Source organism: Rhinatrema bivittatum, chromosome 6 (assembly GCF_901001135.1).
Source record: "Rhinatrema bivittatum chromosome 6, aRhiBiv1.1, whole genome shotgun sequence".
Classification (NCBI taxonomy): Eukaryota; Metazoa; Chordata; class Amphibia; order Gymnophiona; family Rhinatrematidae; genus Rhinatrema; species Rhinatrema bivittatum.
The window spans coordinates 182,748,750-182,775,563 of NC_042620.1; the positions used below are offsets into that span (position 1 = coordinate 182,748,750).

Genomic DNA, 26,814 nt, shown 5'->3' on the forward strand with positions numbered 1-26,814 from the left:
TAACACCCCAATGAGCAGGGGAAAGAGAAAGACAACTTACAACAATAAACCTTAAAGAAACTTGAAGTAGCAAATAGAAACCTATACCATTCTTCCTACAAGAAAGAGAAAGACAGTTCGAGCAGACTCTCCAAGAGGTCATTCCTCCACCGGGCAGGACTCTGGACTGATCTGTGGTACTACAAGAACGAAAATTAGCAGGTAAGAACCAATTTTCCTTTACATGTACGTGGCCAGATCAGTCCAGACTCCTGGGATATACCAAAGCTTCCTTAACCGGGGTGGGACTGTGAGAGTCCCGCTCGAAAACCCCTGCACCGAAGTTGTCGGCGTCCGAAACCTGGACATCCAACCAGTAATGCCTGGCAAAGGTATACAGAGGCTTCCAAGTAGCCGCCCTATAAATTTCCTACGGTGACGCTAGCTGACATTCTGCCCAGGACGACACCTGGGACCGGGGAGAATGAGCCCTTAACTCCTCTGGGATGGGACAACCACAACGCATGTAGGCTGAACCTGTAGCTTCTTTCAACCAACGCCCAATCATGGCTTTAAAGGCTTTTTGCCCCTTTTTTGCACCACTCCACAATACAAAAAAGTGATCCAATAGTCTGAAACTGTTAGTAACCTCTAAGTATCATAACAAAGCCCTTCTGACATCTAGACGCCTCAATTCCACAGCATGCGGTGTACCAACCTCCAAATTTGGAAAGGTCGGGAGCTCCAATGACTGTCCTAAGTGGAACGCCAACACTACCTTGGTAGAAAAGATGGAACCGACATCGACACCCCAGAATTAGAGATGCGCAAGAAAGTCTCCCTGCATGACAAGGCTTGCAGTTCAGATATCCTTTTGGCCGAACAAATCGCCACCAAGAACACTACCTTCAAAATGAGATCCTTTATGGTAGTCCTTTTAAAAAGCTCAAACGGCACTGCATACATGCCTTTGAGAGCCAAATTAAGGCTCCAAGAGGGACAGATCGGACGGACAGGCGGCCGTAAGCAAAAGACACCCCTGAGAAAACGGACAACGCCGGATGCGCTGCCAAGGGCTTCCCATGAATCTTGCCTCGCAAACCGCCAGGGCAGAGACCTGCACTCTCAGAGAACTAAGAGACAAACCTTTGGTTAATCCTCTCTGTAGAAAGGTTAAAATCTGCACCACTGATGCCTGCTGAGGATCAATCATGTGATCAAAGAACCAAGACTCAAAGACCCTCCACACCCTGATAGGATAGTAAGTGGAAGCATAGTAATAACATCCTCAGGATCTCCTCTCTTACTTAAACGCCGCCTCTCAAAAGCCAAACCACTAGACAAAAGTGAGCCGCCTGATACGAAAATATGGGCCCCTGATGAAGTTTTGTGAGATTTATTTAACATTTTTTCTAGACAGACATTCGTTGGGGACATCATATCGGTTTACAGCTAAACATAACAATAGCAAGAAGCTTTACAGTATAACAATGCTGAGAAAAAAAAACTAGCGGGGGGGGATGATTACATATTGGAGAATACAGATTGATAATTTTAAAATAGTGTAAAACATGTATATACTAGGTATATACAAGTTGCCCTAGATGAAGCAGACCATCCACTGCAATGTTTACCAGCTCTGTGAACCAAGGCCCCGGGGCCACTCTGGAGCCACCAGGATCACCCGGCCTGGGTGGTTCTCTATTCACCTCAGTACCTTGCTCACCAGAGGCCATGGCTAAAACACGTATATCAGAATGTTGCTCGGCCAAGGGAGGACTAGGGCACAGACTCCCTCCGCCCCTTGCTCTTTTCTGCGACTGAAGCATCGAAGAGCTTTGGTATTCCACTGAGTAGCCATGAAATCCATATGCAGAACACCCCACCTGTGGGTAATGAGAATCATTGCTTTCTCCAACAATTCCCATTCTCTGGGATCCAACCGCTGACGACTGAGAAAATAGGCCTGTATATTGCGGGGGCCAACAATGTGTGAAGCCACTATCAAGGACAGATGCTGTTCCACCCAGGCCATCAACATTACTGCTTCCTGATCCACTGCTAGACTCTTGGTGCCGCCCTGACTGTTGATGTAAGCCACCGCTGTGGAATTGTCGGACAGGATCCGGACTAATGGACTGCATAACAGAGGTAGAAATGCTTGGAGGGCTAGCCGTACCGCTCTAGTCTCCAGACGATTGATGACTGATGGACCACGATACCTCCTCCAGCAACCACTGTCCTTGGACCAACTGAGATTGACACACTGCTCCCCAACCAGAGAGACTAGCATTGGTAGTAACCACTATCCACTGTGGCACCTCCAGGTCCATTCCACGGCCGAAATGGCAGGGAGACAGCCACCAAGACAGACTGAACCTGGCTGAACTTGTAAGTGGCAGAGGGAGATGAAACTTCTCCAACACCGGATCCCACCGTGACACCACCACTTGCTGAAGAGGTCTCATATGAGCAAATACCCAAGGGATGAGTTCTAAGGTCGACACCATGGAGCCGAGAACCTGTAAGCAATCCCAGACCCTGGGCACCCGGACCTGCAACAGACTTGAAACCTGGGACAGCAACTTGATCATCCTCTCCTCCATGAGAAACACCTTCCCGACATGCCCAGAAAACTCAAGACTCATGAGTGTAGGAGAAGACTGTTGGAAAAGTTCACTATCTACCCCAACGCATTCAAGTGATCCAACACCAGCTCCACCGCCTGTCTGCAAAGGTCCTGTGACTTTGCCCGAATCAGCCAATCGTCGAAATACAGATGCACCAATACGCCCTGCTTCCATAGGGCCGCCGCCACCACCACCACAACCTTGGTGAAGGGTCCACAGCACAGACACTAAACAGAATGGAAGAGCGCAAAACTGAAAATGTTCTCCCAAGATCATGAACCGCAGGAACCTTTGATGGTCCGGGCAGATCCTGATGTGCAGATATGCTTCCATCAGATCCAAAGAAGCCAAAAACTCCCCTTTTTGCACCACTGCGATAACTGACTGCAAAGTTTCCATGCAAAAATGAGGGACTCAGAGCTTGATTCACTTTCTTCAGGTCAAGAAATGGATGAAAGGTCCCTTCCTTTTTGGGAACCACAAAATAAATGGAATGCCCCGACACTCGTTCGTGCAGAGGGACAGGAACTATGGCTCCTAACTTTCACAGGCGGTCAAGGGTCTGAAGCACCACTCGCTTTTCTACTGACACACAGGGAGAGACCATAAAGAGATTTCTGAGGGGCTGAGCAAGCTTTAAAGCATAACCATGTTCTATCACACTTAGAACCCATCCGTCCGAAGTGGTGTTGGCCACCTCCTCGTAAAACTGGGTAAGACGACCCCCTATTACAGGAACTGAGGAGTGAGCCCACCTCTCCTCATTCTATAGGTTTAGGACCTCCAGACCACTGGCTGGAGCCATCCCTGCCTGCTCTATGAGCGCGAAAGGGCTGGTTGCAGGCCTGCGATCTCCCTGAAGCCTGCTTCTACCCGGTTGCCTGAGGTCTGCTTTGCCAAAAATGCTGCTGAGCCAGATACCGAGAGTGCATTGGGAAGGACACCTTAGACCCCTTGGGCCTGTCCTCAGGCAACTTGTGTATCTTATTCTCAACCAAGAGCTTGATAAGCTGTTCCAGATCCTCTCCAAAAAAGAGCTTGGCCTTAAACAGCAAGGTGCCAAGATGTGCCTTTGATGAGGCATCCGCTGACCAATTCCGCAATCAAAAATGTCTCCTGGCCAATACTGCAGACATCGTTCTAGGAAGAAGTACAGATGAGATCATACAAGGCATCCACGACATAAGTGAGCGCAGCCTCCAGATGCTCCGCCTGCTGCACCCATCGCAGAGATGCATGAAGCATAAAGCTACCACATACCGCGACCCGAATGCCCAGCACCGAGATCTCAAAAACCTTAAGGTAGACCTCCAGCTTCTTTATCCTGTAAATCCTTCAGTGCAGCAGCTCTGGCCATGGGAATGGTTGTCCTCTTCGTGACCGCCGAAACCATGGCGTCCACCTTTGGAACTCACAAGAGCTCCAAAGTGTCCTTGGGCAGCAGACACAGTTTATCTGTGGCCCTGCTCACCTTGAGGCCAGACTCCGAAGTATCCCATACTCCCTGACCATCAACTGCTTAACAGAGCTATAGAAAAGGAACGCCTTGGCCAGACCCTGCAAGTCCACCATAATTAGATCTACATTCTCCTGATCTGTATTCCTTTGAGGGACCGCAATGCCCAGCTCTGCCAGGACATGCAGAACAAGGAGTCCCAGCTCTTCCCTCTGAAAGAGGCAAAGCACCTTGGAATCTCCTTCCAATGCCAGGAGAGCCCATGACTCCTCAAACGGGCCCTGGATGCTCTGTTCATCAGAATCCTTCTCCAAATCTTCAGAGGAAACCTCCCCTGCGGCCCCCCCACGCCAGAGGGGCACAGATCCTTTGAACCCTTGTGGCCTGTGGAGCCTCGGGCCCCTTAGCCCTCTTACTGGGTAGGGACCCCACCGCCCTGCGTTTTCGAGAGGGGTGGGCTGCGGCCTGGTGCACCATGAACACCTTATGCATCAACAGCACGAACTCCGGAGAGAAAGGGGCCAAAGTATCTGAATCCTCTGCATGGGCCCCCTGGGCTTCAGCGAGGCTAATTTCGGCCGCTGAAAGAACAGACAGGAGATCACTTCCCCCTGCTGCGTTTGAGCCATGAAGGTTTTCAATATGGCTCCTCTGTCTCCTGCCGCGCGGCTTTTGGCCCCCCAGATCAGCACCGGACCGAAGACGCTGTCGCAGCCCCTCCCGATGTGCGCTCCCCTCCAGGGAGGCAGCAGGAACAGCAGCCAACCCAGGAGAGGTGGGCAAAAAGCTCCCCACACTCTGCACAACACGCTTCCCGCAGAATTGCTGAGCACCACACCAACCACACAGCACACTCGGCCACGCTAAAACAGACCACGAGGAGCGCCTGATAGTAAACATACCTCAAGCTGCCTCCCTGCACTGCCAGCGAGAACAGAGAAGGACCGATGCTAACAGCTGCCTTTCCTTTCTCTAACTTTTTTTTGTTTAACAACTTTACACAGAAGAGAACAAAACAGGCACAAACTTAACTGGAAGATGGTCCAGGCTTCTCCTGAGCTCCAAGGAGGTAAGGGAACTGGACCACCAGCTTTCACCTCCAAAGTGGTCAAAAGAGCAAGTTAGGGTTCCCAACACCTGCTCATGTAACACTACAACCGGGACGAATGGTCCCACCAGGACCTGCCAACTTCCGGGGAGAGAGACAAAAGGAGAACAAACTCCTATGAAAAAAAATGTTTTTAAAGGTTCAGAACTGCAGGTTTTGCACCTCCTCCATCTGCTGGACACAGAGAAATACTGAAGGACTGCAGGTGCTACGTCTGGTTATGTGCCAGTAGCTGTGAAAATTTTCTCTGTCTCCGTCTGCTGGAAGGGAGGCAAAACCCAAGAGTCTGGAATGATCTAGGTACGTACAGGGAAAAGTTGATTTCTCTTTAAATCCTCATACACTGAATAGTCTGTCAGCTGTTGACTGTTGCAGAGACCATTCGCATGGTCAAAATACTCTGCTGAAGATAACATGTTGATCACACGCTTCTATGCCACCAGCTAAGAAAAATTGGAATATCTACCTTTTAAATGGGCTCTGACTGACAGCCCGCAAATGCGCAGTAGAGAGCAGCTCTACCGCGCATGTGCGGGCCAGCACGTCGGTCAGAGCTGTGCGTGCCCGAAACAAAAAACATGGCGGTGGGGCCACAGGAGCGGCGGCGGCCGCGAAGCAGGAGCGGGAGGAGGAGCAGAGGCGCCGTGCGCGAGTGACACCCCCCCCCCCCCCGAGATCTGCCGGCAGGAGCGGCAGGAGAAGCAGCGCCGCGCGCTGCTTCTCCTGCCGCTCGAGTGACACCCCCCCGAGATCTGCCGGCAGGAGAAGGTGGTGAGAGGGAAGGTGAGAGAGAGAGAGAGAGAGAGGGAGGGAGGGAGGTGAGAGAGAGGGAGGGAGGGAAGGTGAGAGAGAGGGAGGGTGAGAGAGAGGGAGGGAGGTGAGAGAGGGAGGGAGGTGAGAGAGAGGGGAAGGAGGTGAGAGAGGGAGGTGAGAGGGGGATGAGAGGGGGGGTGAGAGGGAGGGGGGAGAGAGTGAAGGAGGAGGGAGAATGAGGGGGAGGGAGTGGGAAGGAAACGGACCGAGCCCGTTGTTACGGGCTTAACGGCTAGTATGGAAATATTAGCAAATGGTTCTCATCCTTTCTAAAAGATAGGACATTCCAAGTAAAATTGAGCAATCAAATTTCAGACATCTTCCCTATCAATACAGGCATCCCCCAAGGTTCAGCATGTTCGGCCACACTATTCAAGATATATCTGCTGCCTATATACACATTACTAGCAAATCTAGGACTCAGCTTCTTCCTATATGCAGATGACATACAATTCTATATCCCATTTGACAAAACATTCAAAAAAAAACTGCATCTATCAATATACATGAAGGTCATACAACAAAAACTTGCTCAACTGAAACTAACTTTAAAAACCCCAAAAAATGAAATAGTTTTGATAAGGAAAGACAACTCACTAATCAAACCACCAACCCCAGACCTAGGAATCACTAATATTACTCCCTCAGATCAAGTACGGGACATAAGAATATAGATGATGAGAACTTCACTATAAGAACATAAGAACATGTCATACTGGGTCAGACCAAGGGTCCATCAAGCCCAGCATCCTGTTTCCAACAGTGGCCAATCCAGGCCATAAGAACCTGGCAAGTACCCAAAAAAACTAAGTCTATTCCATGCTGCTGTTGCTAGTAATAACAGTGGCTATTCTCCAAGTCAGCTTAATCAACAGCAGGTAATGGACTTCTCCTCCAAGAACTTATGAAACTATGAAAAAGCATAAGCAAATTAATCAAAACAGGATACGCCAAGCTAAGAATATTACATCAACAAACCCTTATTAACAACTCAAGACTTCCGTACTGTCTTACAAACACATATTTTCAAACTTAGACTACTGCAACTCTCTTCTACTACGCCTACCATCAAGTCTACTAAAACCACTACAGCTACTTCAAAATGCCTCTGTAAGACTCTTATTAGGAACAAGGAAATTTGAACATATCACCCACTCGCTGATTGTGCTGCACTGGCTTCCCATACAATCTAGAATTCACTATAAAAGTCTTAGCTCTAATATTCAATATCAACATTAGCCCAAGTTTATTAGGAGTGACAATGGAAAACTACACAGCTCAGAGAGATCTAAGATCACAAAACAAAGGTCTGCTTATGATACCTTCAACTCAGAACACACACCTAACACAAATAAGAGACCAAATGTTTTCCATAGCAGGACCCAAGTTGTCAATACATCAAACAACAGGTAAAAAGATTTTCAAACGTGAACTGAAAACATGGCTCTTCAGAAAAGCATACGATTTAACTTAAGACCAATAATCTGGGAATTCTAATGTACAGTATGTAATCATTGTACATGAATATGGAGGCGGATCTTGTAAACAGTTGTGATCTTCATTTGGAACGACTGTATATAAAATGCCTAATGGAGAAATTACTTACCTGATAATTTTGTTTTCCTTAGAGTAGACAGATGGACTCAGGACCAATGGGTATAGTGTACTACTCATAGCAGTTGGAGATGGATCAGATTTCAATCTGACATAAGCCCTAGTACATATACCCCTGCAGGAAGTGCAGCTCTTCAGTGTTCTCCTCGAAAAGCAATTGTGGATATACATATGACTGAATAATTTGAATAACTTGATTAACTTTATAGCTTGGTTTACTTAATTAATTTGAACTGGTTGAATTGGTTATAGCTGGAGACCGCCAGAGCCCTCAACCGAGAAACATCGACACCCGGTAGGATAGGTGTTCTAGTTGGAGAAAGGCATGGCTTACCTGTGAATCATTCGCTGTCTGATGTCACTCGAGGATTACATGAACACCACATCTGTGGGTGGGATGCCGAGTCCATCTGTCTACACTAAGGAAAACGAAATCATCAGGTAAGTAATTTCTCCATTTCCTAGCGTGTAGCAGATGGACTCAGGACCAATGGGATGTAAAAAAGCTACTCCCGAACCAGGTGGGAGGCTGCCCGTGACACACTTCGTACTGCCCTTGCAAATGCTGTGTCCTCTCGAGCCTGAACATCCTGGCGGTAAAACCTGGAGAAGGTGTGGATGGAGGACCATGTTGCCGCCCGACAGATCTCGGCGGGTGACAGCATCTTGGTTTCCGCCCAGGACACTGCCTGGGCTCTAGTGGAATGGGCCTTGACTTGTAAATTCAGTGGCTTGCCTGCTTCTACGTAGGCCGCCTTGATGACTTCTTTGATCCAGCGAGCTATGGTTGCTCGCGAGGCCGCTTCCCCGTGCTTCTTCCCACTGTGAAGGATAAATAGAGGGTCAGTCTTTCGTACGGATTCCGACCTTTCCAGGTATCTGACTAGGAATCTGCAGACGTTGAGATGGCGTAGACTGCGAGCCTCTTCCGAATTCTTATGCTCATCTGACAATGGTAGCGAGATGGTTTGGTTGAGATGGAAACGAGACACCACTTTGGGGAGGAACGACGGAACTGTGCATAAATGGATGGTTCCCGGGGTGAGTCTGAGGAATTGCTCCCGGCAGCACAGTGCTTGTAGCTCGGATATACGATGAGCCGAACAGACTGCCAGCAGAAAGGCTGTCTTCAATGTTAATAGTCAGAGAGACAGGCCACAAAGAGGTTTGAAGGAGGTTCCTGCTAAGAAACTTAGGACTAGGTTGAGGTTCCAAAGAGGCACCTTCCACTTTAGGGGTGGTCGGATCTGCTTGACTCCTTTCAGAAAGCGGGAGACATCCGGGTGAGAGACTATGCTGCCGCTCTCGCTCTTAGTTCTGTAGCATGACAATGAGGCCACCTGTATCTTGATGGAGTTGAGAGACAATCCCTTCTGTAGTCCGTTTTGCAGGAATTCCAAAATTGCAGGAATTTTGACTGAGCATGGCATGATATCATGGTCCTCACACCAGGCTTCAAATACTCTCCAAATCTTTATGTATGTTAGGGATGTGGAGAACTTGCGTGCTCGGAGTAGGGTGTCAATTACTGCTCCCAAGTATCCGCTCTTCCTCAGGCGAGTCCTCTCAATGGCCAGACCGTAAGAGAGAATCGAGCTGGATCCTCGTGGAGAATCAGTCCCTGTTGGAGCAGGTCTGTGTGTGGAAGTAGCGGGAGGGGACTCAATATCAGCAGTCTTCACATGTCTGCGTACCATGGTCTTCTTGGCCAGTCCGGGGCCACTAGAAGTACTGGTCCCCTGTGGTGTTCTATCTTGTGGATGACTGCGCCCAATAGGGGCCACAGCGGGAAGGCGTATAACAGAGTCTCCTGTGGCCAGGTCTGTACCAGGGTATCGATTCCCTGGGACTGGGGTTCCCGCCTGAGGCTGAAGAAGCTGGGCACTTGGGCATTGGACCAGTTTGCCAGGAGGTCCATGGTTAAGAACATAAGAACATAAGAAAATGCCATACTGGGTCAGACCAAGGGTCCATCAAGCCCAGCATCCTGTTTCCAACAGTGGCCAATCCAGGCCATAAGAACCTGGCAAGTACTCAAAAACTAAGTCTATTCCATGTAACCATTGCTAATGGCAGTGGCTATTCTCTAAGTGAACTTAATAGCAGGTAATGGACTTCTCCTCCAAGAACTTATCCAATCCTTTTTTAAACACAGCTATACTAACTGCACTAACCACATTCTCTGGCAACAAATTCCAGAGTTTAATTGTGCGTTGAGTAAAAAAGAACTTTCTCCGATTAGTTTTAAATGTGCCCCATGCTAACTTCATGGAGTGCCCCCTAGTCTTTCTCCTATCCGAAAGAGTAAATAACCGATTCACATCTACCCGTTCTAGACCTCTCATGATTTTAAACACCTCTATCATATCCCCCCCTCAGTCGTCTCTTCTCCAAGCTGAAAAGTCCTAACCTCTTTAGTCTTTCCTCATAGGGGAGTTGTTCCATTCCCCTTATCATTTTGGTAGCCCTTCTCTGTACCTTCTCCATCGCGATTATATCTTTTTTGAGATGCGGCGACCAGAATTGAACACAGTATTCAAGGTGCGGTCTCACCATGGAGCGATACAGAGGCATTATGACATTTTCCGTTTTATTCACCATTCCTTTTCTAATAACTCCCAACATTCTGTTTGCTTTTTTGACTGCCGCAGCACACTGCACCGACGATTTCAGTGTGTTATCCACTATGACACCTAGATCTCTTTCTTGGGTTGTAGCACCTAATATGGAACCCAACATTGTGTAATTATGGCATGGGTTATTTTTCCCTATATGCATCACCTTGCACTTATCCACATTAAATTTCATCTGCCATTTGGATGCCCAATTTTCCAGTCTCACAAGGTCTTCCTGCAATTTATCACAATCTGCTGTGGTCGACAGCCTCCATTCTCCTGGGTCTAGACTCTCTGCTGAGGTAATCCGCAGTGACATTGTCTTTCCCCGCGATGTGGACGGCCGAGATCTCTTGAAGATTCGCTTCCGCCCATGACATTAGGGGGTCTATTTCCAGAGACACCTGTTGGCTTCTGGTTCCTCCCTGACGGTTGATGTAGGCCACTGTTGTGGCGTTGTCCGACATTACTCTGACCGCTTTGTCTCTGAGTCTGTGACCGAACCGTAGGCAGGCTAGTCTGACTGCCCGGGCTTCTAGGCGATTGATATTCCATCCCGACTCTTCTTTGTCCCATTGCCCTTGTGCACTTAGCTCCTGGCAGTGTGCTCCCCATCCTCGTAGGCTGGCATCCGTGGTGAGCAGGATCCAGGTTGGTGAGGATAGTCTCATTCCTGGCTCAGATAGTCTTCTTGTAGTCACCATCGTAGTTGGGTCCGAACTCTGTCCGGGAGCTGAAGACGTACGGTGTAGTTCTGGGACAGTGGATTCCATCGTGATAGTAGTGAGCATTGTAGGGGTCTCATGTGAGCTCTTGCCCATGGCACTACTTCCAGTGTGGATGCCATGAGGCCGAGGACTTGTATGTAGTCCCATGCCGTGGGGCGAAGTTCACTCAACAGGGTTCATAACTGGGTCATCAGTTTTGATCTCCTTGTTGGTGTCTGGATGACCTTGTCTTATTTGGTGTCAAACCGGACTTCCAAGTATTCTAGAGATTGGGAGGGCTGCAGACAGCTCTTGTTTGTCTTGACCACCCACCTGAGGCTCTCCAGTAGAGTTTTGACTCTGTTGGTCGCCTGGTGGCTTTCCTCTGGGGATTTCGCCCTGATCAGCCAATCGTCTATGCGGATTCCTTCCTTCCTCAGTGTTGCTGCCACCACCACTATGATCTTATTTAATCTATTTATTTAATACTTTTCTATACAGATATTAGTGGTTACATCATACCAGTTTACATCCAAACTGAAGGTAGAAAGTACATCAAACAGGGACAGAGGATGGGACTGTAAGGAACAGGAGAGAAAGGTAGCCGGAAAATGGCAAACAAGAGGTCAGAATAAATAGATAATAAGTTAAACAAAGTAACAAATTAACAAATCAGTTCAAAGTAACGTACTGATGCAGCAGGGGGGTTGAGTCGCAGGGGATCTAATCTGGGTAAGCCTGTTTGAAAAGCCAGGTCTTTAACTTATTTTTTAATTTGATGGCACAAGACTCAAGTCAGAGGTTTGTGGGTAGCGAGTTCCAGCGGATGGGACCAGCAACGGAGAAGGCTCGGTCCCTCGAGGAGGTACGGTGTGCCTTCTTGAGGGATGGGATATGGAGGGTTCCTATGTTATTTGCTCTGGTGGGGCGGTCAGAGTGTGAGACAGAACAGCTCATCGAGCCAGTTGGAGTTGTATCTGTAGATGGATATGTGAATAATAGTGAGGGTTTTATAGAGGATACGTGAGGGGATCGGGAGCCGATGCAAGTCTTTAAAGATGGGGTAATATGGTCATATTTACAGGCATTTGTGATAGTTCTCGCGACCGCATTCTGGAGCATTTGAAGCGGTTTTATGGTGGAGTAAGGGAGGCCTAGGAGTAGGGAGTTACAATAGTCCATCTTGGATGAAAGGGTGGCTTGAATGACGGTCCGGAAATCATAGGTATGGAGTAAAGTTTTTAGTTTTTTCATGACATTAAGCTTATAGAAACCTTCCTTGAGGATAGAGTTGATATATTTTTTCAGGTTCAATTGCTGGTCAATTAGGACACCAAGGTCTCGTACGAAGAGCTGAGAGGAGTTGGAGCTATATGCAGGGTCGCTTGCTAGGTAGGGTTAGGGATCTGGTGTTGGGAGATGAAGAGCAGTTCAGTTTTGGAGGTATTTAGGGCAAGGTGGAGATTCGTGAGTAGGGTGTTAATGGAAGCAAGACATTTGTACCAGAATTTTAGAGAATCAAAGATTGAGTCGTGAATAGGTATGATGATTTGTACATCATCGGCATATAGGTAGAATTTGAGGCCAAGGTCGGATAGGAGCTGGCAGAGGGGGCGAGGTAAATATTATTTATTTACATAAATAGATAAACATCAACCTGCGGAATATCCCTGCCAATGATCCCTTCGGTGGTAATCCACTAGAGAACTATTTAGATCATCTCTAGAACTCACTTGAACTTTGGCAGTCTAATTTCAAAACCCAGTATCATAACTATCAACTGTTTATTTAGCCTACATTAGGCACCGTATCTTTTACTTATGTTATTAACCCCATATATACTAATCGAAGTTATATCGACCTGTTCATTGTAAGACATTTACCTGTCAATGTTATCGTTTAGAATGTAAACCGAATTGATCAGTAATTCTGTTATTGGAAAGTCGGTATATAAAAATGCTAAATAAAAATAAATAAAAATATTGAATAGAGTAGATGAGAGGGAGGAGCCCTGAGGAACTCCTTGGGAAAGGGAGTAATGAGTAGATTTGGCATTGCCAATTTTGATAGAGAATTGTCTATTGGACAGGTATGATTTAAACCAAAAAAGAGGGCTGAGCCTGAGATGCCTATGTCAGATAGGCGGGAGATGAGGTGGTTGTGGCTTATTGTGTCGAACGCTGAGATGTCGTCAAGTAGGGCGAGGAGATAGCAGTGACCTTGGTCCATGCCTCTGATGAGGTTGTCAGAGGGGTGAGTAGGAGGGTTTCAGTACTGAAGTGCTTGCGAAAACAGAATTGTGAAGGGTGTAGGATATTGTTGCTTTCGAGATAATCCATGAGTTGGGTGTTGACTACCTTTTCCATGATTTTGGCAATAAAAGAGAGGTTTGAGATAGGACAAAAACTGGTTGGGTCATTGGGGTCTAGCGAGGGTTTTTTGAGCAGGGGTTTGACAACTGCATGTTTGAATGCGTCTGGGACTGTGCCAGAGGAGAGGGAGCAATTGATGATGTTGGCTAGGGGTTTGGCGATGGTGTTAGGAATGGTGAGGAGTGCTTTGGTGGGGATGGTGTCTGTGGGGTGGGATGCAGGTTTAATCTTTTTAAGAATGGATTCAATTTCCTTGGATGAATTTGCCCATGTCAAATTATGTGCAGCCCAGCATATAGCTGCACTGGAAGCACTGCAGCACTATGCATTGACAATAGAGCTACTTATCCTGACAGTAAAGGTGTTACAGACCAATGCACTTCACGGTTTGGGATTAGATTCGTTGACTGTACCAATGCACTGTGTGTCAACACTACCGATGGCACAGATGCACTGTGCATCGATCTGCTCAGTCTTTTTTGTGCACTGGCTGTTCCGGTGGCTCCTCAGAGTGGAGTCTTCTTTTTCGACATACACGTTTACTAATGCAATCCAGAGGTTTCAGTTGATGGGGGGGGGGGAAATACTTTTGAGGAGCTCCTGTTCGACTCATTTCCCAAGGAGGCAGCCTAGGCTACACTCTGGAAGAAGGACTAACTGTGACTTCTGAGAGACTTAGTTTCTCCATTTTCCATGGCCTTGATCTTTGGGCATGCGAGGAATTCCATCCACAATTGTAACAGGTGGCCTGGTCGTGGCTAGGCAGCGGTAGCAGAAGTTATATCCATCAGTAATGGCCATTCTCCTTCCACAAATACAGTCCTTGAATCCACTCACCATTGGTTTCTTCTTAACAGTCATGGTGAAGTAAAAATGTCCTCAATTTTATTTTTTGGCAGCACTGAAAAGTGCTGTTGGGGGGGGGGGGGGGGGGGGGGGGACAACTTAAAAATAGTTGAGATGTTCACAGAAAAGGAAAAAAAAAAAAAAAAAAAAAAGACTGAAAGGGCTCACAAGGCAACACCTGCAAAATAATTTCCCCACATGCTCAATAGAGCAAAAGCTCTACTAGCTAAGAGAAAGATGCTGTTTTGGTGCTAATGGATGATGCCACCCACATGTAAAAGCAAGTTTGCTTACCGTGTTTCCATAGATAGCAGGATGAATTAGCCATACTGTCATGGGGATCTGTCAATCAGGTCCGGGAGGTGGAACTTTACCAAGCAGAGATTTAGATTTTAGCTGTCTGCGCTGCTCATGTGTTCCCGTGCAGAAAAGTAACAGATTCTCCTCAGTCTGTGATTAAGCTGTAGTGTAGTTGAAAGGATAGTGACTACCAGGGAGGAGGGTGGGTCAGCATGGCTAATTCATCCTACTATCTACGGAAACACCGTTTGCTTACCGTAAACTTGCTTTTTCCCCCCATCGACAGCAGGGCTGAATTAGCCATGCTGTCATGGGAGTCCCAAGCTCCCGAACACGTTGTTTGTTATATATGTTTATACGTTATCATGAACAGTATGGCAGTCACTGTATACAAGAGGATAGAGTTTGCAGGATTGCATGCCCTATCTTCGCATCAGTGGCTGCTTGTTGATCAAGGCAGTAGTGAGATGTGAAGGTATGTAGTTATGACCATGTAACTGCCTTACAAATGTCTATGGGTTGTACATTTTTAAGATGTGCCAATGGAGGCCGCCACTGCTCTAACTTGATGAGCTTTGAGAACAGAATGTAGCTGTAGCTTCTGTTTGTCGTAACAAAGTTTGATGCATTGTGCTATCCAGCCACCGGTGTTCCAGGTGCCTTCGGGTCGAAAGAGACAAAGAGTTGAGAAATACGGGAGTCCGATTTTGTTCTCTCTTTGTAGTATGCTAAAACCCTTTTGCAGTCTAGTGTATGCAGTACTTTTTCCCTATCATTTGCATAAGGTTTAGGGAAAAAGATGGGTAGTTCTATAGTTTGATTGAGATGGAATTGAGAAACCACTTTTGGTAGGCAGGACGGGTGAGTTTGGAGAACCACCTTTTGATGAGGAAACTGTAAATATGGAGAATAATGGACCAAGGCCTATAATTCACTGACTCGTCGTGCAACTAGTAACACCACCTTCCATGTGAGGTATTTAATATGTGCTGAGTCCATGGGCTCAAACGGGAAAAGCATAAGCTGTTCAAGAACTATGTTGAGGTTCCATGGAACTGGGGGTTTAGAGATCGGCGGGTGAAGGTGAGTTAACCCCTTGATGAAACGAGATAGTAAGGGGTGATTGGAAATAGGAATATTGTTAAGTGGTCTGTGATATGCCGCTATGGCACTGAGATGGACCCTAATGGATGATGTTGCAAGACCAGCTGTGTACAGTGTATGTAGATAATCCATGCGTAACTCAGATGAACAGTCTAATTGTACACCGTAAGAAGTGCACCAGGTCGAGTATTGTTTCCATTTATAGCTATAGTTTTTCCTCGTTGAGAGTTTCCTGGATTCTAACAAAATGGATTGTGCCGAAGTGGAAACTCCCTGTTCTGTTAAAAGGAGCCTCTCAATCTCCATGCTGTTAAATGGAGAGATGAGTGTAGCGGGTGTAGAAGCGTTCCTTGATCTTGGAAGAGAAGATCTGGGCGATTTGGTAACCGAATTGGGTCCGAGATGGACAGTCTGAGAAGGAAACTGTATCACAGTTGCCGTGGCCAGGCTGGAGCTACGAGTATCAGTTGAGCCTTGTCTACTATGCACTTTTGGATCGTCCTTGTTATGAGTGGTATGGGAGGAAAGGCATACAAGAGGCCTGTCATCCATGGGATGAGAAAGGCATCCTGGGCGATCCTGAACTGACTTGGTCTTATGGAGCAGAATTTGGGAACTTGAGCACTGATCTCTGGTGCAAAGAGATCTATTGCAGGCGTCCCCCACTGAATGAAGATGTCTTGGGTTACCTCCGAATTGAGTGTCCATTCGTGAGGATGAAAGATGCGACTTAGCCTGTCCGCTCTTGTATTTGCTACTCCTGGTAGGTAAGTTGTTTGCAGATGTATGCAATGTTGGTGAACATGTTTGAAGATTGTCAGGGTCTCCTTGCAAAGGGACCATGAACCGGACCCTCCTTGCTTGTTGATATAAAACATTGTTACTTGATTGTTTGTGTAAATCATGACCCTACGGCCCTTTAAGTGCTCTTGAAACACTTGTAACACATTTTGAATTGCTCTGAGCTCCAATAAATTTATCTGCAGGCTCTGCTCGGAGATTATCCATAACCCTTGGGTTTTGTAAATCTCGGGATGTGCTCCCCATCCCTTGCAAGACGCATCTGTGGTTAAAACTGCATTGTGAGGGAGAGGACTAAATAATGCTCCTTTGGACAGGGTGGAATTTAGAAGCCATCATGTTATGTCCTGTTTCATCTCGGAGATCAACGATAATTTCTGTGTCAACAGTTGTGAGTGTTGTTTCCATTGACGTTTTAGTCCCCATTGCAGATGTCTCATGTGTAGCCTGGTGTTGAGAACCGTGAAAATAGCCACCACCATGTGGCAGAGGACTACCAAAATTTGTCTCGCCAACGGCCTTTGAGTGTTGTTCAACGAGTAGAGAAGATGATGTAGTTGTATTATTCTTTCTGTTGGGAGATATGCCCGGTTGCGAACAGTATCCAGGCCTGCTCCTATAAACTGTAGTCTTTGTGTTTGTTGGAGATGTGATTTCTGAAAATTGATCAGTAATCCCAATTCCTGTAAGCACTGTATCACCCGAAGGTGATAGAGTAAGATATCCAGGGTCGAGGCTATTATTAGCCATTCATCCAGATATGGAAAGACGGTTATACCTTGTTGTCTGAGATAAGCCACCACCACAACCATGCATTTGGTGAAAACCCCGGGTGCAGCTATTAGTCCAAAGGGAAGAACCTTGTACTGGTAGTGTTGATGGCCGTAGCGAAAGCATAGGTAACGCCAAGAGGATGGATGGATTGGAATATGTGTGTAAGCATCCTTCAGATCGATGGAACACATCCAGTCGTTGGGTTGACTCAGAGGTAGGATCGATTTCAATGATACCATCTTGAATTTCTCTTTGGTCAGGAATGTTTTCAATTCCCGGAGATCTAATATGGGGTGAAGGCCACCCGACTTTTTGGGTATGAGGAATATGGGGAATAAAACCCCGCCTGTTGGGTTTTCGGAAAAATCCAAATGGCCTGCTGTTTGTGAAGCAAAGCAATTTCCTCCCCCAGTTGTGGTTGGAAGCTTTGACTCTTTAGAGTGGAAAGGTGAGGTAGTATGGGTTTTGTGGTAATGAATGAATTCTGCCTGGTGGTGCTTGATGTAGTGGTGGTGGCTGTGTTATTAAAAAGATGGCGTTGATTTTACTGCAGCAGTCGGTTGTGTCCGCTGTCTTTGGTTACATTTTTTACCCCTACGTTGAGTTGTGTTTTGTTGTTGCGGCGACAGACACTGGTAAGATGGATGTCTGTGTACGAAAGGATTGATAACATCTGTAAGGCCTACGGGCATATGATTGTCTACGAGTAGATCCTACATAACACGTGGCCGAGTAGTGAGGTTGTGATGTTAAGGATTGGACTGCTAGAGCTTCCTCTAATTTACTGACTGTCTTGAAAACGTTCTCCGAACAGGTTGTCTCCTGTACACAGGAGGTTCGTTAGTTTGTCATGTAAGTCTTCTCGTATCGTACTAGAATGTAACCATGCCACCTAATGGCCTGCGATGGCTGTTGCAGACGCTCTAGAAGATGTTTCAAATGCCTCATAGATTGACCGCAGAAGATGTCGAGAACACTCCTCCATGTCATGACGAGGCAGTGGTATCTGATCTGCCGTCAAGGAAAGCATACTCTTTGTGGCTTGTATGCACTCATATAGGTATTGTACCATGTAGAATTGATGGTGCATAATATGCAGGCATTCAACATTGAGTTATGGTAAATCTTTCTGCCAAACTCATCTAAATATCGGTTGTCTTTGCCTGGTGGATAGGAGGTATGCGTCTTTGCTTTTTTGAATCTTTGCATTGCAGACTCTACCACAATTGAAGCATGTGGTAGTTGCGGCATAGAGTAAAGGTGATGTTTTCCGCATACGAAATTTTAAATCTGTTTTCTTTGAAACCGCTGACAGAGAGTAAGATGTTTCCCAAGATTTCTGTAACACGGTATGTAATAATTCCTGTGGTGGAAGAGATGTTGGTTCTCCCGGAGCATCGAAAATCTTTAGGAGACCAAAAGTTTCTGATCTAGGATCTGTCTCCTTTTGTGCCCAATTTTGTGCCCAATTTTTCTAAAACTTTTGGGTAGGTCAAGTCCTCAGGAGGTGAATACAGTTTGTGCGGTTGTTCTTGAGGATCCGATGGGAATCCGGTAGTTGATGATGGGGACATTTGCGGAGACAGACGATTGATAGGTGTATCTTGTTGTTGAATTGGTGAAATTGGTCGTTTTGCTATTGGGGAAGCCGGAGGTTCCACCACCTGTTCTCTACAGGTACGTATACTGTGTTCCGGGGAACTCACAGATAGATAGTTAGACATCTTAAAGGATGATTCAAGAGTTCGTAAAACCCTGCCAATGATTGGGATAATTGAAAAAAATGCCTCTTTTGTTTGAGGAGGCATTGTTGATCGATCAGATTGTTTTGGCAATCCACATACCTTAGGTTGCACCGGAGGAATTTGAGGGGAAGCACTTGACATATCATACTTCCTTCCCATCCTGCCCTCTGTGGTACTAACAGACTTATCTGATGATGTAGATGTAATCAGAGGAAGTGATTTGTATTATGTCTCTATGAGATAAGGCATGAGAGGACCTAGATGTAGAGGGGCTCACTTCCCATGTGTCCCTCGCCTTCACAGTCTTTTGATGTGAGTGACGTGAGCGCCTATGGTGATAGCGTGACGATCCTGTGTGGATTCTACTTCCTGATGGCGATCGTCTTATGTGTTTTGATTTCACCTCTGTGGAACTGGAATCTGAAGAGGTGGAATGAGGTACATCCGGAGACTGATGTTTTCATTTTAACCCATGTGGTACCAAATGATACGGGTGTTTGGACTCTCATAGTCCACTGTGCTTCGATTTCTTTGTTGTCTTGTGCTCCAATGTCTTTGGCGCCATGTGCACCAATGTTTTCTGTAAATTGTGCGCATATGGTGACTTATGCGCACAAGTCTTCGGCGCAGTTTTTTCCGGCGCCGAGCAAGCAGAAGTGTCTAGTGATGTGCGCGCAGACGTCTTCGGCGCCTTATGCGCGGATGTTGTCTGCGCTGTGTGCACCGATGCCTTGTGTGCCAATGTCATTTTAGGCGCAGAAGGTTTATGCGCCGACGGTGATTTGGGCGCGGAAGGTACTTTGGGCGCAGAAGTTGTAGGTGCTGAAGTTTTAAGCGCCGTTGTTTCCTGCGCCGATCTCAGAGGCTCTCTCGGTCCTGTCGGATCCGATGGCCCATGTCATCTCGGCAAGTCCTTACCTCCAAGCCTGGAGGGGTGAGGATCCCACGACGACTATCTTTTTTGTGATGGAGCCATCGTTGTCAAGAGGCTAGGTGAAGAATGAGCCTCCGATGGCTCCAAAAAAGTAAACAGTTCCCGTATCCTGTAAGCCCACTGTTTTTGGGCTCTAGGAGACATTCGGGCACAAAACTCACAATTTTGTAAATTGTGCTCTGGCCCCAGGCATCGGTAACATCGGTCATGGCCATCCGTGACCGACATTACCTTACCACGGGTACAAGGTTTAAAACCAGACTTTTGACATTTTTAAGAAAAAAATAAACGCTGAGGAGAAGTCAGCCCTGCGTGCGATCCCGCTCGCGGAAAGAACAGACCAAGGAGAATCTGTTACTTTCCTGTGCGGGAACACACGCGCAGCCGCAGAGAGCTAAAATCTAAATCTCTGCTTGGTAAAGCTCCGCCTCCCGGACCTGATTGACAGATCCCCATGACATCATGGCTAATTCAGCCCTGCTATCGACAGGAAATGGCTAATTCAGCCCTGCTTATCACTGGAAAAAGATCATTAGTTTACTGTGGATAAAATATGCAGATGCTTTTTTTTGTTCTATCGATTGTATTCAGCTCAAATAATATACTTTTCAGTAAAATCACACTCAGGTACTAGACACAACACAAAATACAAATCTCTCACCTGGGGAGGACATCTCCGTGCCCCAGCTGTCCTTCTTTGCCCCTTCCCCAGCTCCAGACTTCAGTTTTTAAGGACGGAAGTAACTCATCTGCCTCGCCGCTGCTGGTGGGTGTTAGAGCAACTGTCCTCATTCTTGCTCGCCCTGCTTTCCTCAGGAGCCTGGGAGAAACTAAAAGTAAACAATTAGTATTATTTCTCTTGTAAAAACTAAGAGTAAACTGGAAGCAAAGTCTGTTTGGATGTCTTTACGTACTGCAAGAAGTGAAGAATAACTGGAAGAGAGGTACCAGCACACCACATCTTTGTACAGTAATAAACAGAAAGTAAACCTCTACTACATATAACCTTTAAGCATCAGTTTTGCTAGAATATCCAGCATTTTTTTTTTTTACCACTGCATCTGTAGTTTTATCACCCAAAAATTCATGCATTGCATCTGAATCTCTATCAAACCAAGCAAATCTTCAAAAATAGTTCTGAACTGTTAGCACTGAAAGTTCTGCAAAAGCATGCAAAGTAAAATATATTGGGCATGCATGCTGCAAGTTAAGATCTGTCTAATTGAGCCAGGCTAGATACCCCATAAGCTGATCCAAGACCTTTGCCTTTCTTAGATGTCTCCCTGCCCATGCTTCTGGCTAACTAAAGTTGAAGTTAAACATGTCCTCTTCAACTTAAAACACTTCAAATTGGACCTCATCATCTCACTAAGGAGGCCTAGATCTAAACCTCAGAATAAAATTTAATAAAATCAAAATTCTGCCTTTAAAACAATAAGTGCAAAGAGGACAGCTGGAGGAGTAGCCTAGTGTTTAGAGAAATGGGTTGAGAATAAGGGAAGCCAGGGCTCAAATCTCACTTCTCCCACGGATGCTCCTCAAGATCTTGAACAAGTCACTTAACCATCCGCAGCCTCAGTTACAAACTTAGGGCCTGATTTACTAAGGTTTTCTGCTATCAGGTGGCATGCAAAAAATGCTTAGTAAATGAGGTACTTAGATTGTAAGCTCACTGAAGCAGGGAACTTCCTACAGTACCCGACTAACTCGCCTTGAGCATGAGTTGGGAAAGGTAAGTAATTAAATCTAGAATTCAAATCCAGTCACTATTGAAGTGTCTATTTTTTTTTTTATTACAGCAGTGTCCTTTAGATCACCAGAACTGGTTGCTTTCTGTGACAGTTTAGTGTGATAAAATGGTCTATAAGCAGAAGTTAAAATAATTGCACATGTACCCAACTATAGCAAAAGAATGAAGCATTTTCTAAAGTAATAAAAAGCATGCATGCTTTGCAGTGACTACAAATATTACATGATGTCTGCATCCTTTAATTCCACAGACAGATACAGTATTGAATGACCTGCTATAATGCATCTTACAAACATGGCTCTTGTCAAGGAAAATTCATTGCTCATTCAGCACATACCTCAGTGTGTCCCCAGCTCTAGCAATGCCTGGAATCCATAATGTTCTAAACCTCCTGAAATGTTTGAAGAGGAATTTAGCATTAACACTTTACTGCCTTACCTTGGGATAACAAGCCTGGCAGAGAAAGCCTTCGACTGTTTCCTTCAGATTCCTCCTCTCGAATATCCACAAGGCTGGAGCTTTTCTTCCCCTGCATCGACTCCAATCTCACCTGCTCCTCCCGGCTGTCCTTCAGCCCCTCAGGGGCAGATGAGCTGCTGCCAGCCTGAGATCCTGTTTCACAAGGCGGCGAGACATAGAAGCTCATCACTTTCTTCAGAGACAAGGCCCCGGCTTCACACGTGGCAGCTACTCGCACGCCAACTGCTGAGGCACAGGAAACTACCAGGCTGTTCAGAGCAGATGAGGCTGTGGTTGAAGGGCTGGGAAGACTATTGTCTGGCTCTTCTGGAGGAGGCTAAAGAAAGGAAGATCATTAAGAAAGTTGTCAGAACAGAAGACTATTAATGTAATGGGTTGTAACATCAGCCTGCCAGACCAAGGCACTAATAAATGATGATGCCTGATGGACGCTATAGCAACATGTTTAAAGGGAACAGAAGCATTAATGTAATAGGTATATAATTTTGTTTTGACACCTAAATTATGTATGTTTTAAATCATATATTGTAAACTGCTGCAATCTTAGGAGCATGAGATACAGAAGTGTGTTTAAATAAATAAATAATCCATTCAACATTGAAACCCAATCAGCAATGTGCCCTTTCTTCAGCAGTGTATAGGTCTCTTTGCATTTATAGCAGATTCTCTGGTTTCTCCGCTAATATAGAAACATGACAGCAGAAAAGGTCCATCCACACAACTAATTTAGCTTCACAAGTCCCATCATTCCCTCAGAGATTCCCTGTGTTTATCTCAAGCTTTCTTGAATTCAAATACTGTTTTCGTCTCCACACCTCCACTGAGAGGACGACCCATGCATCTTCTACCCTCTGTAAAGAAATTTTCTAAAATTACTCCCGAGTCTACCCTTTCACCTTCATCCCATGACCCCTTATTCTAGAGCCTGCTTTCCACTGAAAGTGGTTTGCCTCCTGTGCATGGAAGCTTTGGAGGTATTTTAATTTCTCTATCATATGTCCCCTATCTCGTCTTTCCTCTAGGGCAGAGCTTTCCAAACTGTGTGTCGGGACACGTTAGTGTGTCGCCTGCAGTGTGCAGGTGTGTCGCGCAAGCCCGGTCAACTCTGATGCGAGTTTGGGCTTTTTTTTTTCTAGAGATTCACTTTTTTTTTTTTTCAGTTTATGGGTTGCTTATTATTGGGTGATTTTTGCTGTCAATCGCGTTTTTTTGGGGGGGCTTAGTGGGTGGAGCGAGCCCAGCCATCCTTGCATTGGCTGCTGCTACCGATGAGGCCTGGCCATGAGGAGTACTGACTGCAAGCAGCAGTGTCTGGTGATCATGGAAGGGAGTGAAGCACTTAACTGGCAACAATCAAAAAGACGAGGTACATGAGTGTGGGGGCCAGACATGTGCTTGAGGGGGAGAGATATGAGTGTGTGGGGGCCAGACATGTGCTGGGGGGAGGAGAGAGATGAGTGTGTGGGGGACAGACAATTTGTTTTATTATTGTTTCTCATAAATTATAACAATAACATGAATCTTGGAATATATATTTTTAATATAAATGAAAGGTTTTCATGAGATAGGTTGTGTCGTGAAACATTTTATTTATGTATATATTTAAGGAAACATACATAAATTGTCGAAATATGTTTCCTTCGTTTAACCTTTAACCTCTGGTTTACTAGTAGACTGAATTACCGTGTCGTAAAATTATGTTTGTCTAAAAAGTGTGTCACCAACATGAAAAGTTTGGAAAGCTCTGCTCTAGGGTATACATGTTTAGATTTTTAAGTCTGTCCCCATATGCTTTAGAACAAAGACCACTGACAATTATTTTAGTAGACACCTTCTGGACAGACTCCATCTGGTTTATATCCTTTTGATGGTATGATTTCCAGTACATAGTATTCCAAATGAGGCTTCATCAGGGACCTATACAGAGGCACTATCACCTTTTTTTCTGCAGACCATTCCTCTCCCCATGCATGATCATATACACAAATCACCTACAGATCCTGCTCTTTCAGGCTTAGAAGAATTTCACCCCCCAATGTGTACCTCTGTTTTTTGCAGCCTAAATCCAAACACCGCATTTTTTTTTTTAAGCATAAAACCTTAGCTGCCGGACCTTAGACCATTCAGACTTCGCTAGATCCCTCCTCTTTTCCACAGCTTCTTGGCTATTTGCTCTGTTGCAGATTTTGGTATCATCAGCAAAAAGACAAACCTTTCCAGACAATCCTTCCACAATGTTGCTCACAAAAATATTGAAAAGAACTGTTCTAAGGACCAATTCTTGAGGCACACCGCCAGTAACACCCCCGCCACCCGCCCTTGGAGTAAATTCCATTTACCACTACCCTCCTCTGTCGCCTTCCACTCAACCAATTTCTAAACCAATCAGTCATTCTACGGTCCCTACACCAAGGGCATTCAATTTATTTATGTCACAAATGGAACTCACTACCAGAACATTTGAGCTCACAAAGCAACACTAAATCATTTAAAAAAGGGCTCAAAGCATGGATATTCAGACAAACATACAAAGATGGTATAGGTTAAGATTTCATTTCTTCTACCAACAACAACAACAATTCTAAGAACATGACACAGAACATTTTGTAATATTTTGTAGCTTGACCCTGCATGATTTCGATCACGGATATATCCTGTTATAAACGCTGAATTTGCTTGTTATATGTTAGTTTTCGATCACAGATCTATCCTGTTCTAAACATTGAAATTTTTATTTTTTTCTTGTTATATGTAAATATCTTTGTTTTACTTTTTTTTTTTTTTTTTAAAGTTTAATGTAACAGGTTGTTATAATTGTAAACCGGAGTGGAGGCTGATAGCTATACCTCAGTATAAAAAAAAAAAACCCCCGCTTAAATAAATAAATAAATAAATAAATGCAAAACTATATCAAAAGCCTTACTGAAATCCAAGTACACCACATCTAGCACTCTCCTTTGATTCAACTCTCTAGTCCAGTGGTTCCCAACCCTGCCCTGGGGACCCCCCAGCCAGTCGGGTTTTCAGGATATCCACAATGAATATGCATGAGAGAAAATTTGCATGTTATGGAGGCAGTGCATGCACATTTTCTCTCATGCATATTAACTGTGGATATCCTGGCTGGGGAGTCCCCAGGACAGGGTTGGGAACCACTGCTCTAGTCAATCAGTCAAAGAAACTGATTAGACTCATTGACAAGATTTACCTCTGGTAAAGCAATGCTGCCTCCAATCTTGCAATCCACTGGATTCCAGAAACTCTTTTAGCAATGATTCCATTTATTTGCTCACCACAGAAGTCAGACTAATGGTCTGTAGTTCCCAGCCTCCTCCTTACTTCCACTTTTATAAACAGGAATCATATCTGCCCATCTCCAGTCCTCCAGAACTACTTCTGACTCTAAAGAATTGACAAGGCCAGAGGAACTGCCAGGACTTCTCTAAGTTCCTTTAGTATGCTCAGATATATCCCATCTGGCCCCATCACCGTATCTACTTTCCGTTTAGTGAGCTCCTCACAAAGACACTTTTCTGAAATTCGGTTAAGGTTTACCTCATTTAAAATCTTGTGAGTTCATTCTACGTGGTCCTGTTCCTAGCCTGTCCACAGTGAACAGAAATATTTGTTGAGCCATTTTTCTTCCCCACCCCCTCCCCATCATCCTCTACATATTCCTCCCCTTCACCTCTAATGCCACTTTTGCACTAGCATATCTAAAAAATTATAATGTCTTTTCTCCCCATTTGACCATATTTGCTATTTTTTCTTCTATTTGAATTTATTGCATTCCTGACTACTTTCCCAGCTTTTCTTAATTTTCTAGATATTGACCCCTGGCTCTCTTTCTATAATCTCTTGTAGTTTATGAATGCTAACCTTTTCTACCTTACCTTTTCAGCTATTTCTTTAGAAAACCATAATGGCCTCTTTTTTTCTCTTTCCTTTAATTTCCTAACAAAAAGTTAGTTGCCCCTATCTCTCCTTTTAGTTTTGCCCACTGCTCTTCTACTTCCCCTAGATCAGGGGTTCCCAGACTTTTTGGGAACATGGACCCTTTTCAACCTCCAAAATGTTCACAGACCCCCAACATGCTTCCCCCTTTCATTTTTATTTGCAGTTATGTGCCAAATATAGAAAAGTGATTAATGGGAATTTTAAAAAATTATATGCATACCAGGCCCATTCATAATATATAAAATACTTATTAAATAATTCTTACTGATATAAACGGAATACATATAATTGCAAAGCAGAGCAGTAAACTTACATAATGAAACTACAGATGGCCACACAACTGGATCTGGAGTAACTGGGGGGAAATGAGAGAAAAAGAAGCTGGTAGGATGGGAGAGCAAGACTTGTGGAAGGAGAGAGACAGACCAGGATGAACTGGTGAAGAGAGACTGGCAAGAAAAATTGGTGGAGGGAAAGAGAATGAGAGACTGGTGGAAGGAGAGAGAGAGAGAAACTTGGAAGAAATGGACTGGTGGAGGGAGACACTGGTAGAGAGAGAGAGAGAGAGAGAGAGCCTGATTGGGATGGACTGATGGAGGGGGAAGAGGGAGATTGGTGGGGATGGACTGTAGAGAGAGAGAGAGAGAGAGAGACTTATACGATGGATTGGAGGAGGAGGAGGGGAGGGGGGTCTAGTTGGAACAGACCATGAAGCAGATAGAAGGGGGAAGAGGGACGTTTGAGGCAGGCCCACATCACTAAAAGGGAAATGTGTAGAGAGGTTTGGTGTACATATCCCTCCCAATTCTCCCCCCAACATGGCATTTTT

At 45.4% G+C, this 26,814-nt stretch overlaps 1 protein-coding gene across 2 annotated transcripts in view; it reads right to left on the reverse strand.

Annotated features, from left to right (window-relative positions):
- The window catches only part of ALS2 (alsin Rho guanine nucleotide exchange factor ALS2), a 282,347-nt gene that overhangs the window by 188,517 nt on the left and 67,016 nt on the right, over positions 1-26,814 (reverse strand). For both annotated transcript variants that reach the window (XM_029606273.1, XM_029606274.1), the window contains exons 5-6: positions 21,987-22,344; positions 20,460-20,628 (exon numbers count right to left, since the gene is read on the reverse strand). In XM_029606273.1, the coding sequence (XP_029462133.1) occupies positions 20,460-20,628; positions 21,987-22,344 (527 nt within the window). The remainder of the gene's footprint in view (positions 1-20,459; positions 20,629-21,986; positions 22,345-26,814) is intronic.